The sequence below is a fragment of the Harpegnathos saltator genome, unplaced genomic scaffold (genome assembly GCF_003227715.2).
Source record: "Harpegnathos saltator strain DR-91 unplaced genomic scaffold, Hsal_v8.6 scaffold10, whole genome shotgun sequence".
Taxonomy (NCBI): Eukaryota; Metazoa; Arthropoda; class Insecta; order Hymenoptera; family Formicidae; genus Harpegnathos; species Harpegnathos saltator.
In genome coordinates, this window is record NW_020229873.1 from 566322 (window position 1) to 582618 (window position 16297).

Genomic DNA, 16297 nt, shown 5'->3' on the forward strand with positions numbered 1-16297 from the left:
AAAATATATATAATTTATATTACAATCCAAAATTGATTTTTATTTCTATATATGTACACAACATTATATACAGTCTGTTAGATTGATTATATTTAATACACCTGAAATATATTGCAATCTTTATAATAACTACAAGAATTTAATCTTATATGAAGAGAAGAAATTTTTGAATTTATCTCACTGGAGAATCTTTATATTTCCAGATATTGTCAAAATGATTATGTAATCTTTTACCATGGTTCAAACATTTGATATTAAAGAAGAATTGAATTTATAAAGTATTCCAATTGTGATGCATAAATGAACATTACAATAATCTTAATTTTGAAGTAAAGCTATCAATAACCTCAGTGGATCCTGGTCCTATACCAACAACTGTAACTGTACCATACCTCAACTGAGTCCTACCAGCATCTTTTATTATGGCGGTAATTAGACCAGCACGCTGAGCCTTATCTGCTAGATTTAACAATTCTTCTTCATTTTGTACTTTAAGAACAATTTTAGGCTGTCCAACTTGTAACCAAGAATGAAACATCTCTTGCCTCTTTTGGTTACTTAAAGTCTGACGGCAGCACTCTAGCGCAGCATGGGCACATTGAGCACCAACCTTGCCTTTCCCCATAGATAGATCTGATCGAACTATTATTACCATTTTACAATTTTCTCCATTCCAAGTCGGAGAAAATAAAGATCTGATATATCTCCCTAATAACCACATCTTTGAAATAAATCTATTATTTGTATCTCAATTCTTGTTTTGTATGTTCGGTCATACACTCCCTAAACTTTTTCACTTGGTCTTGGCATTTCCTCCAGTCTTGGTGTTCAGCTATACATTCCTAAAAATAATTCTATATGTTGTTCAGTCAATCAAAAAGTTTCATGTTCTTAATTTATAAAATTAAATGCATTGAAGAAAATACAAGTCATATTCGAATAATGAAAGGAAAGAAAGAAGGCAATCAACTTTCAACAGCTTTTTTCTGATTATTTAATCTTTTGAACATATCACTTGCTTTCTCTTTAAGTTATAAGATTCAACTAAACTTAATTCTAATCGAACTTTTTTTGCATAAACAAAATCAGGAACTATATAAATTTAATTAAATAAAATTAAAGAGTCAATTAATCGAATCGATATAATCGAAGTGGACATACTTGAACTTGATAATGCAATTCTATACAACCGGTCTTCTTTAGCATCCGCTCAACAGGATCTTCGATCTCATCTTCGAGATTCTTATTTGATGATGCGTTCATATTGCAATGTCAACGTTTGGAGAGAAATCCGAGAAGAATATCGCAAGTTATTTAATCATTTAATCGCAACGATACATATGTGAAAATTAATGTCCCTCCTCCTAAAGGTTATGTCACTCTCACCTGCCGACTGGCAATTTGAGTAAAATTTTCGCGGTAAGCGATGAAAATGGTCAGCCACAAGTAATTGATCATGCTTTACACCCACCAAATTCAACCAATGAAGAATTCGCATTGCGTACTGGTGACGAAAATCTCATCATAGTCACCAGAAGCTCAATGTGTTCTGATTGGACAATATACAGCTTTGTTCATCGGGCATAATTGAAATAAGAATCCGCCATAACATCAGAGGCGCCTACTAGTGGTGATGTATGACAGAAATGGTACGATGATTCAACGATCGAGACGACACCGCACTTGACCATCGGTACTAGCAGTTGCGTGAAAGTAGTGTAAACCAACGCGTGTGTGATTGCTGTGTGGACGGCTGCGAGAGAGATCACGGAGAACGATCCCGAGGCGCTTTGACACACGATTTTTCACGAGGTATTTATCGATGATAGCCATGGCCTCCGTCATCGCATACCCGGGCGACGTGGCGAGACGCCGCCGCCGCCGCCGCCGCTGTGCGTTCGATATTTTCTAACATCCGATAGACGGAACAGTCATTCATCCGGCTTTCGCGGAATCTCCGCTCCATCGTTCGGAAATACGGCACCGCCTTTTTCGTTACTCATGTTACACCCCACCGAGGGCTTCTAATTTATCTTTGTACTGCGATCGGGGCATCGCTCGATAATCGCGACCGTTTCACTCGGTGATCATATACGTATGATCGTGGTAGCGTGTTACGTCGCAATTATTTATAACAATCGTTATATCGGACTTCCTCGCAGGTGAGATATGGAAATAGAAAGGAGCGCGAGTTATAAAGCGCTGCTTACACTTACGGGTGATCCACGAAGTGTGTTTTGCGTTCTCTTCGTCGGTCGATTTTCTATTTTCTTTTTTATTTTTATCATATCATGTGCTTCACTTATATGGACGAGAATCGAAGTGAATTCTGATCGACAACGATCTATCGCAAGGTGTAGTGTATATAATTTAATTCGATTGTAGAAAATGTGTTATTTTTTCATGGTTTCCATTACTGGGAAATAACGGTAACGCTACTATGTTGAGAGTTCGATAATATAACTGAAATCAACTGTAATATTGTTAATCGCAGAATAAATTAAAGTAATCTTGTTATCAAATTGTTCATTTACATCTGTGCCAGTTTTGATATCTTATGATCTTTGAATAGTATTTCTAGTTGTTTATCCTACACATAAGATATAGGATAAACAAGGTGAGATTTAGATTAGTGGAGTAAAGACTAAGAGATATACGATAATATAATTCTCATAAATACACAATGATAGACCAAGTGTTTAAAAAGTTTCCCACTTTTAAAGATATCCTGATATTCTGGATTATCCAATCTAAAAGTAAAAGATACACTATGTATTCTCATATAGTATGTAAGATACACAATGAGTGAGAATATATATGTAACTATATAGCTTGAGCATAGTTTTAGATTTCTCACACTGACAATATAATTCCTACATCCTGCCATTGTAAACTTTGCTCTACTTTAATTAAGGTAATCATTGTAAAGAAAGTCTTGTTAAAATAAAAAAAGAAGGTTTTGTGTACATGTATGATTTCATACATTTATTATTTCTCTTATTATATATATATATATATATCCATTTTAATTTTATATATGTAGTATATATATGTATATCTGTATATATAAAGTTAAAATGGATATAAATAATAAAATGATTACTATATATACGTATATATATAATAATCGTTTTATATATATATATATATATGTATATATATAGTAATTCTATTATTTATATCCATTTTAATCTTGCATTCACATATTCAGATATAAAATATTCATACAAAATCCTGTTATTATCCCATACTTTTATGATATAAAGGACAGTTGACTACTTTGATGATTACTGTATCTTAATTGAAGGTAATTAAGACAAAAATGTCAAAGAAACCAGGAGCCACCCAAGCAATGCATAAAGTCATAATGGTTGGCAGTGGTGGTGTTGGAAAATCAGCTCTCACACTGCAGTTTATGTATGATGAGGTAAGTATACTTTTTTTTCTTTATAAAATATAGCATCCACTTATTATTGAAATTTTTGCAAGTATGTAGTTTCTGTTTTTTTTTTAATTTTGTATCATATTTTTAAAACATACACATATATAGGTATATATATTCTAATACACACAGATACATATGCACACATATATACATGAATAAAATCTATTTCTTTTGATTTTAATCCCAATGTTGAAACTAGTTTGTTGAAGATTACGAACCTACAAAAGCAGATTCCTACAGAAAAAAAGTTGTATTAGATGGTGAAGAGGTACAAATAGATATATTGGATACTGCAGGACAAGAAGACTATGCAGCAATTCGGGACAATTATTTTCGCAGTGGAGAAGGATTCCTATGTGTATTTTCGATAACAGAAGACGATAGCTTCCAGGCTACACAAGAATTTAGGTGAAGAAAACTTAATTGACTGTTAATTAATGTGCATTTTTCAAATTTGCAGTTTAACATCAGACTGTTTCAAATGATTAATTAGAAACAATATTTCTTTTACAGAGAACAAATTCTCAGGGTAAAGAATGATGAAAACATTCCATTCTTATTAGTGGGTAATAAGAGTGATTTACAAGAGAAAAGGAAGGTTAGTCTAGCTGAAGCTCAAGCAAGGTCCCAACAGTGGGGTGTTCCTTATGTAGAAACAAGCGCCAAAACAAAAGAAAATGTAGACAAGGTAAAGTGCTATTTAACATGATTTTCATCTAATCATATCATTAATAAGACCAGCATATCACTTGATATAATCTGTTCTTATTAAAGATTCAGTATAAGAAACTTGTAGGAGATCAAGTATTTTTTTATTTAGATTTTACCATTCTATAATTTGGAACTAGATATTCAGAATTACAAATTGTGTTTGTGTCAGATATTTACAAGTATACATATTCAGTGTAGTTAAACTATTAAAAATAGCAGATGCATTTACAGACACACGCACATACACATATTTTTGTCGCTTCCATTTTCACTTTGTCCTCAATATAATGTATATGGCATATGAATCAATTGCATGAAATATGCATTTAAATAAGCTTAATTTTGCAGTCTGTGTATATTATCTGTCATTAAATATATCACTGTGTCCTATTTGTTGTGCTGTTGCTTATGCGCACAATCTCACCATTCTCTCTTCTTACTTAAAAATGAAAAAAAAACGATCGTTTATTTTTTTATAATGCACATTTTATATGCCTTAAAGCTTTGAGATAGCATCCATTGCACATTTGCAGGTATTTTTCGACTTGATGCGTGAAATAAGGTCACGCAAGATTGAGGATAAGTCGGCGAGCAATGGTCGAGGTAAAGACCGTGCCAAGAGGAAGAAAAAGAAGTGCATTATTCTATAGGTTTGCCGTTTTTTCTTGCACTATATTCTTTACTTTACGCTTTTTTATGTCAAACTGTGGCGTTTCTTGTTTCGGCAAATTTGTTTACATGTCTGTAGAAAACACGTGGAATGTCGATAGTTTATTCGATCTAATGCAATTTCTAATTATCAATAACTATTATAGATATGCAATGAAAATGTACAATCAAGGATCACTCGGTTATGTGATAATTTGAAAGAAAATACAAAATGAGTTGCTTTTAGAAGATACATATTTTATTGCATATCTCGTTCTTCGTATTGCTCCAGGCTCACTGATATTTGAGATATTTAAACATTTTAATAATTTATTCACAAGTATTTGCATAATAAGTGTAAAGCAATATATAACATGTTACATGTCATTTCTAAAGCTTGTTAGAGTTTATGCAAGCATGCTTGCTTTCCTATTTTCTTTCTTTTCAATGACTCTGTTACGAAAGTTCCTTCGAATACGTCACACATGCGTCAGTTTCATATTTTTATGAAATTAATGCTTCCTATGAAATACTTGTATTAATATTAAAGTACAATCCGAGATATTTTCTGTATACAATCGATAATTATGTTTTTCACTGTGAATAAGAAGATAAAATACATTTTGATTCTTATCTGTAAATGTATAAGTTTAAGAAAGTTCCTATGCGCGTAAAGAGACAAGAAATGAATAAAAATAAAACGCTTGCAGGTATTCTTTGATTTGATGCGAGCGATAGCTGCTCGCAAAGCACAGGAAAACCAGGGAGATGGGAGTGAACGTAAGAAGAAAACGAACTGCTGCATCTTGCTATAACAAACATACAACAATATGTAGCTCGTGTTATAGGAGAAAGTTAAACTCCTATAATCGAAAGCTAAGCGTAAGAAAAGAGAATTGTATTTATACTAAAGATGAAAGTTTTCTGACACTTTACAGTGGGTTGACATTTTTAATTTGTCCTACCTTCTGCGATACATTCAGAAGGAATATTCAAACTTAAGACATGCAATTTATGCTAATATATTTATATATACATATATGTATATAATATAATCCACTGATTTCATATACTTAAAAATTTGAAGAACATACGATGTTTTTCTATATAATATTATTAAAATATATTTCAATAACAATATCTTGATATTATCGCGACACTATATTATTATATAATACATCCCTGTTATGTACATCTTGAGCTAAAAAACGAATTTAACAATAAAATGGGTAATAATACAAAATTAAGTGCGAGATTGCTTGCAGACTTGTCTTTAGAGTGCTGAAATATGGATGATGGTTAATGTTTTCGAGATAATTTAAAATGTTACGAATTTTGCAAATATTATTTGTTTCGTTTTTTCAATATATATATTATTTACAAAAATTATGTAATTACATTCATGTTGAAATAAAACAATGCCTTCGCTTTTGACCTTGCGCTACTTATTTGCAACCTTCAATAATTTCAGCACTCTTTATTCCATTTCAGAATTATCGAAAAGATTATAGAGAAAGAGAGAAGAGATACATACAACAAAATATTCTTAATCTTCTATTTTATTTTCTACTAGTATCATATGACTGGTATTATGTTGAAATAAAGACGTAACGCACTGTAAAGTCACGAAAACTATTATTATTATTATTATTACGTAATATTTGTTTATATGTGGCGTTTCATATAGTTTTAATATATTAATAAGTTTTATTTTATATAATTATTTTCGTTAAACAACCTTTTACAGTATATAATAGTTCGATGTCTCAAATTGTATGAGTGAATTTTGTAGTAACTCAAGTTGTAACACATTGATAGTTATTAATGTAATCTTTTATATTATGTTGTTAGATTTTATTATACATGAGAAAATATTCACGTCTTGCACACATGTGTATATACATATATACATATATATGTATATATGTATATATATAATTTTCATTTTTAAACGTAAATGCAGAGTAAAGGAAGATTTAACAAAAAAATCTCTCGATTTATTGCGATCTCATATTTTTGCGGCTAAATATTATAATAGCCTTTTTTGCAACAGCAAAGTCTAGCACTTATTAGTTGCACATCAGAAGTGTCGAGTCATAACAATAAAATTAATTTTCGTCCAACATAGTAGACTGTAATTAGAGACTGATTGCATAATTAAGTCGTGCTCATCTAAAAAAGGTTTATACCTCTATGAGGTGCATTTATGCATTTATATAAAGTAACAAGATTTTAATACATTAATACAGCTTTGAATAATGAATAAAGTACAGGTGTTACAGGAATGATTATTCAAGCTCACAAAAAATGCATATGTTTATAATATAATAGCTTTCTTACAGTAGAAGCGAAATCTATACGTATTTAATTTTGATACTTTTGTACTGTTGACATTGATTGTGCCTTTTCAGTGTTCACCGTTAATGTAACGAGGTCAATCAAACAATCAAGATTCTTTAGAGGAGTTTTATGACAACATTTAGATTCAGGCATATTATATGTACGATGTACCATTATCCGCACCAGTATATAGGTTTCTGCAATTCTATATGTTTAATCTGCTATTTTGTCATAAATTAAAAGCCTTTTTATATAATGTCTATGTACATGATTAATTATTCGACCATCGTTCATCCATTCATCGTTAGACACACATAATCACTCATTATGTATATCCAACTCATTTGACGATCACTTAATTTTAAATGTTAAATAAATTCATCATAAATCCATCAGTCATGTTTTCCGTTAAATTTACCAGACAAAATTGTTTAGCACTCAACAAAATATAGATTAATATTTATTAAGTAAGTTACTTAGTTTCATATAAATAAAGCGAAGTAAATCATTTATATATTTTAATATTAATCAAGAAAATATATATTTCGGTACAAGAATTAATAGGTTTTTTCTTATTTATAATAGCATAATTTATATTATTTATATTTATAAGGATCCTGGCTACAAAGGTATTAAAACGTAAAATAAGTTTCGTCATTAATATCGAAGTAAATCTTATCGAAGCTTATTATTTTTTCATCATTTTCGAAATTATGAAAATGTTGAAGATTAGAACTCAAAAATAATATACTACATATATATATATCGCGTATCAATACGTACTGATTAATAATGGATTTATACAATAGTCGATCGTACAAATGACCAACGATTGTTACGTAATAGTATATTTACTATATCTATATCAGTATAAAAGTGACATCATCTATGATTTATCTGATGACTCACTGTCAACCAAGTAATTTTGAGCAATGAATCGGCATCGTTTCATATTTTACATGAATTAGAGAATACTGTAAAATCAATTCCTATGGTTTATAGTATATAAAAAGATTTTTTCTAATGATTAATTACTCTACAACAAATGTACAAAAGAAAGCAACAGAACGGAGGAAATAGATCAAATGAAACAGAAATGTGCAATAATATAAAATTTTATAAAAACTCTTCACTTTACTTAGGACACTTGATCTTACACTTTATTTCTTTTCAACTTTATTTCTTTTTCAAAACAGTATCCTATAAAAATTTTTAAAAATAACATACTTATATGTATTTGGATTTTCATGCGCGCAGAAGTAAAGAAATAGATAATCTTCTGAAAGTTTATGTTGAAAATTCATGTTTTTATAATACATTTCAAATGGTCTTCGCCCGGTTAACATTGTTAAGAATAATGCAAATGTACATATAAATATCTCCCGATTTTTTATGTGACACTGCAATACCGATACAATATTTCGTCATAAATAGAAATACTAAGTTTTTAATAAAGTTTCTTCTGCAAATGTAGCACTCTACGTAAGATGAGCGCGGGTAATACTTGTACATATACATAATATATTTTTACACTTTATCCACTTTTATATAATATATATATATATATATATATATATGACGTAGGATCATGTCCCTCTGCTTTACAAGTGATAAAATAAATTATAAATTACTGTACATTTTTTTATGTATAGATGTATCTCGCTCTTTCGCCAAATAGCCCAAACTGTTGAAACTGCAAAGTAATTCGCGTGCAATTTACGACTGCTGTTCTGAATTACAACTATCAGTATGTCAAATATATCACAAATGTACAAGAATGGCGTTCAGACAGATGGAATGATTACTTTCTGGATGCACTGCAGTTAATCTGTATATCATAACAGAGACCGAACACTTCTTTTTTTAATACCTCGTTTATCTATCGTTGTTAACAACGTTGCAGAATATTCTTGAGAAGAATTAACGCGTAACATCGACGATAAACTTCGGTGAATGAACATTTAGTAACATATTTAGCACAAGTATATATATTACTGATAAAAAGATACAGTGTAATAAATGATGCTGTTAAATGCATCACAGTCTTCGAATGGAAACTTCGAGGTTGTGTATATGTGTGTCTGTTTATGGTACGAAATTGAAGATAACCTATTAATTCGATATTTCATATGACAGACATTAGCAGACGTATATCCACGTATACATCCTATGTATAATGTACCAACGCAATGTTATATCGGCTCTACCTCAGCGACGACCAATTATTTTAACCTGTCTTTGTGCTTCGCACGAGTACAAAACGTTTAACTAACTTTCACCGTAATAACGATGCGTTCTCTACTTGCAGCAAATAATGTCGGAAAGATTTGCTAAGGATGGAAAGAAGAAAACGAAAAATAAGAACATGTGCGGGATACAACATACAGACGAAGATCCATACCAAAACTTTGTGGTGTCAAATTTTGGTAAAAATATTGCTCCGATAATTAGATATATTAATTTATGCTTCATTGTGCGATAATCACAGTTGTTTGGAACCTTCCGCCTTCTTCGGTGTCGGTGGAACATTCGGTCTAAGTGGGGCATTTTTCACTTCCTCAGATTTGGAATTACTTTTGAGGATAGCGGCCGATTTCTGTTTGCTCTCCTCGATAGACGAGCCCGTGTGAGATGTACTGGACTCCCTAACAGCATCGTCTAGCAATTCCTCTCTTCCAAATCCCGGCTCGCTCGTTACTGGCGTAGCAGGCACCGTGGACTTATGCGTGCCTTTCATATTTTCTTCCTGGTTTTCGTTCGAATTCTTCTGCAATGACTTCTGCATTTGCTCCTCCATTAATAATACTTCCTCTTTGTCCATTAAATCTACTAATTCGTCTACTTGCTCTTTGCTTAGTTTAACATCTTCTTGACCTATTAGTTCTACAACCTGTAAGAATTTCATCACATATAATTAACACAAACGTAAGTGCACTATCAATGTAACGAGAGAAAGTCATCCAGTAATGTATACGAATTTCTGTACATATTTTCACATATTTATCACAATTGGCGAAAGTTAATACTATGTATTGTTAAAAGTATACTGACTATGAAAGTTAACAGTACCTTTAAGACATCTTCTATTTTGATAGCACCGTCCTGATCATCATCAATTTTCCCTAAAATTTCTGCTATGCGTTTTAGCCGATGTTCATCGGGTACATTTTGAATTTGCTTAATGGCTGCAATTAATTCGTCGATCTTGACCAACTCTTCAACGTTTTTGGCATCCTTTACCTCGTCAGGACCCAACGATTCCATTCTCTGTTTCATTTTCTTCTCAGATTGTTCCAACAGAACAGCGTCCATCTTCGAAATCATCTTATTTACTTTATTGAATAATCTCATAGCGCCTTTTGATACTTTAATATTATCTATATCTATTTGGCCCTTTGCCTCTGCTTTAATTTGGTTTAATTCTTTAATGTCCTCTTGATATTCGGCCATTTCTTCTTTAAGTTCCTTTATTTCCTCCTTCTCTACAGCCATATTCTTATTGTCCTAAAAATAAGATTATATACATATTAAAATATAGAAATAAATATGAGATTATTACATATTAGAAAGTTATATATTATAAATATTATTCACTAACCTTGCCAATCGAATCCAGAGCCTGTTCTAGAACTTTCATATCTGTAGTGGTAATTTCATCTTCTTTAGTGCTAGGTTCTGAAATGATCGGTTGTGGCTCGATTTCTTTCTGTTCCTTTCTTTCCTCTTCGATCTTACGTTCCTCCATTTTTATAATCTCAATATTCGTTCTGTGATCCAGTTTACCCTCTTTCTCCCCGATGGCGCCTTTCGTACGAGCGACCACCGCATCAGGCAAAGCTGATATAGTCGCCTTCAACTTGTCCGACATAGGCACCGTTTCTGGTATCATAAGCGCTCGTGATAATAACAATAAAGAAGGTGAAACTTTCTTATTTAGACTCAAATCCAGCCACTGTAACAACTGATCTCTTAATCTGTTCTCTGGCAATCCATAAGCACGCATACCGCGTGCTCTGCAAGCTTGTTGTAACTCAGTTCTAGTTAGGGTGTTGACTCCTTCCTTCTCGATCAGCTGTCACGGGAAAAGGAAGATTTAATTTAACAGCCGAAGTATCGAGGTATCTTATTAAGAAAAGAAGGTGTACATACTTTATCGTCTGCAGCAAGACTTCTCAATCTCATTCTAAGCAAAAATCTTAAGAAATTAGTAGTGCCAAGTGTCTGTACATCCAGTACACGACATAGAGCGATTAACTGTGGTCGTGATAGAGAATCCAAAGTTATTTCATCCTCAAAAAGTTTGCTAAACTTCATGATTTCTTCGTTAGTTGCAACGGTACCACTTGTGCGTACTTTGTAGAAAAATTCTGCAAATTCCTTAGCCTTCTCAGATCTGTGGTCTGATGATTGTACAGCCATTTCATCCAATGTTTTTTGCAAAAACTTGGCCATTTCTATTTTGACCTATAAATAAAACATTTACTTACAAACTAATATTTTGCTAAATTTTTACTAAAATATACTGTTTGTATGGTGTTTCAAAGGAAATTGATTTACCTTTAGGGCCTGTTTAAGTTTATCTTCCTTTTCAGTTGCTGTTTGAAAAGTAGAAGGTAACATACCAGGGAATAATTTAATTGCTACAGGAAGTAAAAATTCCATAAATGGAACAATGATAAAAACAGAGAAAGGAATCAACCTGAACATATCTCCAGTTGTCTTTATCAGCTGTCAAAATAAATATTTAATTAGCAAATCTTAATCTGCTAATGCAGTAGTACAGTAGCTCAGATTTTAATAACAATTGCTATATATAACTTACCAGGTTATGTTCCCTTCTGCTAAGCTCCTTGCCATGCAAAATTCTCCATATTAACTTTGCTGAAACTTTCATGTCAAGTCCCAATAATCGAAAACCATGATAATAATGCAATATTTCGCTTTTAATTTTTTGCCACATTGTGACTTTAGTAACAGCTTTCTTTGACGGTTCATCTTTTATAAGACCACCCACTATTTTCTGCTTCAGTTCCTTCTCTTCCTTGATATTCTTCACTGTTTCTTCAACTTTAGACGATGACTCCTGGCCTTTCCAATTTGGAGTTAAATAGAATGTACGAATTGGAAGACATGTTGTGTTATTAATACATATCGATGATGATATAGGCTCCATCAATAGTTTATTTGGATTGTGTAAACCTGTATAAACTAGAGGTGTACCATTTATTGTATGATTTATATTGTACCATAATTTTAATGAGGAGTATCCTGAAACAGAAATTTTTGATCAATAAATATAGATAGAATATCATTTGACAAAAATAATATAATATATTAAGAAATAATAAATAAATAAGTTTAAGATTAATATCATGAGATCAATATCAAAGATCAATATCAATTTAAGATTATAATCAATTAACAAAAAATAATACAAATGTAGAATGTTACACATCAAAAAATAATTATACAAATGTAGAATGTTACAAATTAAAAATTAGTGTAATATCGGTATGAATAATGTGTAATTTAATGATACAGTAATGATGTAGTAATAATAAGTTAATGAAAAATTAATGATAAAGGCAGGTTTATTATTGATAACTAATATAATGATTGAAAGATAATTATTACATATTCCTGAATAATTGATCTGACATGAAAGCATAAAACAGCATAATGATAATCTTTTGATCAACATCGACTATGTCAATGTCTACGATCGATGTCGATGGAAAATTTCAGGCCAATCTAATGTGACATAACCTACGATTATATCGTACCTTTTACAATGCGACGCGATTTTAATAACATATCGATGAAAAAATTAGAAAAATTAAGAAAAATGTCTGTCAACACTCGAAAGCATTGACGCATCGTTTATTTTACCGTGACACATATATGTGTTATGTAAATGTAACGTTAAGCTAAGGCCTTTATCTATAACGCAGGTTACAAGTTATTACAAAATCGTGCTAATCTATAATAGGATATGAAGTAATATTCTGTGATACGCACGTCGAACAACTCCACCGCGGCTGGTCATCATTTTCGTGAGAATCAAGGAGTTCATGTCAGTATTACACGCTTCTTTCGCAGTTACTTGAATTCTTTCGGATTTGTGTTGTCTCGTTCGTCTCGTTGCACACACGCGATAACTTATTGCCCATCACACGCCACCGATCACTTTGAATATAGCAGCCACAATCAAAGACCAGCTGGTGTCGTCATCGTCACGGATCTAATAGCTAGATGGAAAACTTGATTACATTCTCAGTTCAGTTCGGTTCAGGTTCGGTATATGGCTTTGGGTAGAAAGGTGTATTCATACGCTATTCTCCCTTGATTACAATGGCCGCGTTCAGTAGAACAAAGTGATCAGAAAGTGCTTAGTGAGTCTCGCTCCTGATTGGTAAATACTTTTGGGTCTATGAAGAATCTAAAAGAATGCTCCAATCACAGACAATAATCACTAAGCGCTCACTGATCATTTTGTTCTACTGAACGCAGCCATTGGCTGCATTCAGCAGACTCAACAGTTGGACAACATTACTAGATTTTCCACTGAATCTCGCTCCTGATTGGTAAATACTTCTGGGTCTATGAAGAATCTAAAAGAATGCTCCAATCATAGACAATAATCACTAAGCGCTCTCTGATCACTTTGTTCTACTGAACGCGGCCATTGATTTCGTAATTATTTTACACCGAGAACAGAACGTGCAGAATGGTGCAATGTAAATGAATGCAATGGAAACATCGGGCGAATTCAATAACGGTCATCTGGAAACATATAGACCCATGTATAATGGCTGCAAGAATAAGGCCCCTTGCACAATGCTAGGCAACAAGCAATAAGCAATAATATGCTAAGCAATAAGAATAAAAATAGATCAATCACAATCGACTATTACAAGAATAATCTATTGTGATTGGTCTATTTTTATTCTTGTTGCCTGTTGCCTGGCATTGTGCAAGGGGCTTAAGAAATGGACCAACCATAGTCGATTATTCTTATAATAATCGATTGTGGTTGGTCTATTTCTTACTGCTTACGCTTAGGACCTTATTCTTGCAGACATTGTAGATGGGCCTTTACTGCTTATGCTTAGAACCTTATTCTTGCAGCCCCTTCCCCTTAATGCAGCTGGAGAATGGCGTATGGGTGCACCCTTCTACATAAAGCCATATACCGAACTGAACTGAACTGGTTCTTGCAGCCATTGTAGATGGGCCTTATGACTTCGCATGTGACGCGCTTGCCTGTTTCGAGTGCGCATTCGAAAGCATTTGCGGATGCGTTCCGTTTCACGCATATGCGCGCATTTATCTATAGTTTATGTCACGTATACTATAAAAAATGCGCGCATATGAGTGAAACGGAACGCACCCTGCGTTGACAATAATTTCGATGTGGCTGATCTTTTCGCGGCGTCGCGCTAAAACCCAACGAGAAGTCAATTTCCTCTGGCCACGGGAATCTAAATCGAGAAAAAACTGCGCGTATATCAGCTTCGACATTATTGCGCCATTCGTTTAGCTTATGTACATTACATACGTTAGCGTCGAAATTAGTATTCGGAAAGTACTAAGTGGCGCGTTTGTGAGAAGAAGCGGTCAGTGACAAGTAGTGCGTTTCAAAAGCCGCAACGATGAGTGACGAACAAACGAGTGAGCAAAGCCCGACCACGGAGGTAAACAATCCGTTCTGAATAATCCATTCTGAATAATTGACCGATAATCGTTTAATCCTTCACTGATATGGTAGATGTCAAAATGTCAAGAATATATACTCACCGGAGTTTCGAGACATCATGTAATTTGCTCCCCCTCTCCTCTCCTGAAAAACATTTTACTGTAAAAATTGTATATAAATACATATATTAACGAATATGATTTAAATTAATGAGAAAAGTATATTGAGACTTTAATTATTTTACTTCTATAACAGTCTATAATGCTTTCTAAGAAACATTTGTACTATATTATATGAGTTAAGAGTTAAGCTCATGTAAAATATGACAATAAAGCAGATTTTAAGTCTATATTAAAAGTGATAAATAAGTAAAAAGAGTCCTTCATAAAAGTTTTGCTTGTACAGAATTGTTTGTTTATGTACTATGTTTGTTATATATTATCTTCACTTGATTTTGTATTATAGTTGTCATCGAATGATATAGAAAAGATAGAGGAAGCAAAGTTAAGGGCAAAATTTCCAAATACAGCTGGCCGGCCGTTTGGTGGTCATTCCGTGTTTTTGCAGAAAAGATTGGCTAAGGGGGTAAATATATTATTTTTATTATATTTATTATATAAAACTTAATATATATTGGTGGTATCAAAGAAAGCATTTGTATTCTTTTCTAAAATTGAAATTTGTGGAAATAATAGATCTCAAATACTTTCAGCAAAAATACTTTGATTCTGGGGATTATCAAATGGCAAAACAAAAATCTACGGCCAAGCCAAAGCCAGCTGGTGTTTTGCCAACAGGAGATGCTATACCAACACCCGAAACAGTACCACAGCGAAAAACATCCATAATCCAACAAAAATTTAATACATCAACTGCTTCATAAGATGCTTCTCTCATCCTTTTAAATTACACTTTGTTAATTAGTGTTATGTTTAGATGTTGAAATAATATGGTATAGTCATATATAATCAGAAGTTTGAATGACTCTATGTCTGGTCATTTTTTTATAAAAATCTTATGTAAAAGACATGTTATAATACTATGGAAACCTTGTATCTTTAGTAAACTAATTATTTTCTAGCTGCTTGAGGAAAACATTTGTAATATTGTTAAAAATAGTAATTTGTGTGTATATGCGACAGTGACCTTTAAATTTTGTAATTTATTCAAGTGAATGTGAGTCAATATTGGCTTAAGAATTTATAATTTTTACATATTACATTCTTTTATTATAATTATCAAAATCAAAAATTTTTTATTTTGGACATATATCAATATCTTCTAATTTGCAAAAAACAATTAAAAAATTTTTTAAATAATGTATCCAGATTGTATTATTAGTTAGCAATAAACGCATCTTAAATACGCATCTTAAATGTACACATGTAAAAATTAATATTTGGAAAATTATCAATTTTTTGGAAAGTGAGAAAGTAAGTTAGTATAATAAGAATAAT

The 16297-nt window shown here is 32.2% G+C and overlaps 5 protein-coding genes across 9 annotated transcripts; 2 read left to right on the plus strand and 3 right to left on the minus strand.

Annotated features, from left to right (window-relative positions):
• Positions 1 to 56: 56 nt before the first annotated feature.
• Positions 57 to 748, minus strand: LOC105190259 (peptidyl-tRNA hydrolase 2, mitochondrial). The gene has a single exon (XM_011152937.3). It carries the CDS (start codon positions 719 to 721, stop codon positions 308 to 310), a length of 414 nt encoding a protein of 137 aa, XP_011151239.2. The 5' UTR covers positions 722 to 748; the 3' UTR covers positions 57 to 307.
• LOC105190258 (cytochrome c oxidase assembly factor 4 homolog, mitochondrial) lies at positions 704 to 1518 on the minus strand. 2 transcript variants are annotated; one of them, XM_011152934.3, is made up of 3 exons: positions 1387 to 1518; positions 1162 to 1242; positions 704 to 842 (listed from the first exon to the last, which is right to left on the minus strand). In XM_011152934.3, the coding sequence occupies exons 1-3, from the start codon at positions 1456 to 1458 to the stop codon at positions 738 to 740; spliced, it is 258 nt and encodes an 85-aa protein (XP_011151236.1). In that variant the 5' UTR covers positions 1459 to 1518; the 3' UTR covers positions 704 to 737. The 2 variants fall into 2 exon arrangements, with proteins under 2 accessions (XP_011151236.1, XP_011151237.1); XM_011152935.3 differs by having other exon boundaries at positions 1162 to 1416.
• Positions 1519 to 1650: 132 nt separating this feature from the next.
• On the plus strand, positions 1651 to 6238 carry Rala (Ras-like protein A). 4 transcript variants are annotated; one of them, XM_019844679.2, is made up of 5 exons: positions 1651 to 1812; positions 3308 to 3427; positions 3645 to 3853; positions 3959 to 4133; positions 4690 to 4806. In XM_019844679.2, exons 2-5 carry the CDS (start codon positions 3323 to 3325, stop codon positions 4804 to 4806), a joined length of 606 nt encoding a protein of 201 aa, XP_019700238.1. In that variant the 5' UTR covers positions 1651 to 1812; positions 3308 to 3322. The 4 variants fall into 4 exon arrangements, with proteins under 4 accessions (XP_019700238.1, XP_019700240.1, XP_019700239.1 ...); XM_019844681.2 differs by lacking the exon at positions 1651 to 1812 and adding an exon at positions 1824 to 2162; XM_019844680.2 differs by lacking the exon at positions 1651 to 1812 and adding an exon at positions 5515 to 6238 and having other exon boundaries at positions 3323 to 3427.
• A 2178-nt stretch (positions 6239 to 8416) lies between these two features.
• On the minus strand, positions 8417 to 13376 carry Letm1 (Leucine zipper and EF-hand containing transmembrane protein 1). The gene is made up of 7 exons (XM_011152930.3): positions 13163 to 13376; positions 11967 to 12412; positions 11702 to 11872; positions 11294 to 11608; positions 10743 to 11216; positions 10214 to 10648; positions 8417 to 10034 (listed from the first exon to the last, which is right to left on the minus strand). The coding sequence occupies exons 1-7, from the start codon at positions 13215 to 13217 to the stop codon at positions 9627 to 9629; spliced, it is 2304 nt and encodes a 767-aa protein (XP_011151232.1). The 5' UTR covers positions 13218 to 13376; the 3' UTR covers positions 8417 to 9626.
• A 1399-nt stretch (positions 13377 to 14775) lies between these two features.
• endos (endosulfine alpha) lies at positions 14776 to 16034 on the plus strand. The gene is made up of 3 exons (XM_011152929.3): positions 14776 to 14838; positions 15306 to 15425; positions 15553 to 16034. Exons 1-3 carry the CDS (start codon positions 14797 to 14799, stop codon positions 15721 to 15723), a joined length of 333 nt encoding a protein of 110 aa, XP_011151231.1. The 5' UTR covers positions 14776 to 14796; the 3' UTR covers positions 15724 to 16034.
• The last annotated feature ends 263 nt before the right edge of the window (positions 16035 to 16297 follow it).

Excerpts from the sequence above, each read along its gene's own strand:
- Rala (XM_019844679.2), top strand. The coding sequence starts at position 3,323 with ATGTCAAAGAAACCAGGAGCCACCCAAGCAATGCATAAAGTCATAATG. Across the intron at positions 3,854-3,958 it reads CAGGCTACACAAGAATTTAG|AGAACAAATTCTCAGGGTAA; the intron begins GTGAAGAAAACT and ends TTTCTTTTACAG. Across the intron at positions 4,134-4,689 it reads CAAAAGAAAATGTAGACAAG|GTATTTTTCGACTTGATGCG; the intron begins GTAAAGTGCTAT and ends GCACATTTGCAG.
- LOC105190259 (XM_011152937.3), bottom strand. The coding sequence starts at position 721 with ATGTGGTTATTAGGGAGATATATCAGATCTTTATTTTCTCCGACTTGG.
- endos (XM_011152929.3), top strand. The coding sequence starts at position 14,797 with ATGAGTGACGAACAAACGAGTGAGCAAAGCCCGACCACGGAG. Across the intron at positions 14,839-15,305 it reads AGCAAAGCCCGACCACGGAG|TTGTCATCGAATGATATAGA; the intron begins GTAAACAATCCG and ends TTTGTATTATAG. Across the intron at positions 15,426-15,552 it reads AGAAAAGATTGGCTAAGGGG|CAAAAATACTTTGATTCTGG; the intron begins GTAAATATATTA and ends AAATACTTTCAG.
- LOC105190258 (XM_011152934.3), bottom strand. The coding sequence starts at position 1,458 with ATGATCAATTACTTGTGGCTGACCATTTTCATCGCTTACCGCGAAAAT. Across the intron at positions 1,243-1,386 it reads CTCAAATTGCCAGTCGGCAG|AATCTCGAAGATGAGATCGA; the intron begins GTGAGAGTGACA and ends TCATCAAATAAG. Across the intron at positions 843-1,161 it reads AATTGCATTATCAAGTTCAA|GAATGTATAGCTGAACACCA; the intron begins GTATGTCCACTT and ends AATTATTTTTAG.
- Letm1 (XM_011152930.3), bottom strand. The coding sequence starts at position 13,217 with ATGAACTCCTTGATTCTCACGAAAATGATGACCAGCCGCGGTGGAGTT. Across the intron at positions 12,413-13,162 it reads CCGCGGTGGAGTTGTTCGAC|GATACTCCTCATTAAAATTA; the intron begins GTGCGTATCACA and ends TTTCTGTTTCAG. Across the intron at positions 10,035-10,213 it reads AAATAGAAGATGTCTTAAAG|GTTGTAGAACTAATAGGTCA; the intron begins GTACTGTTAACT and ends AAATTCTTACAG.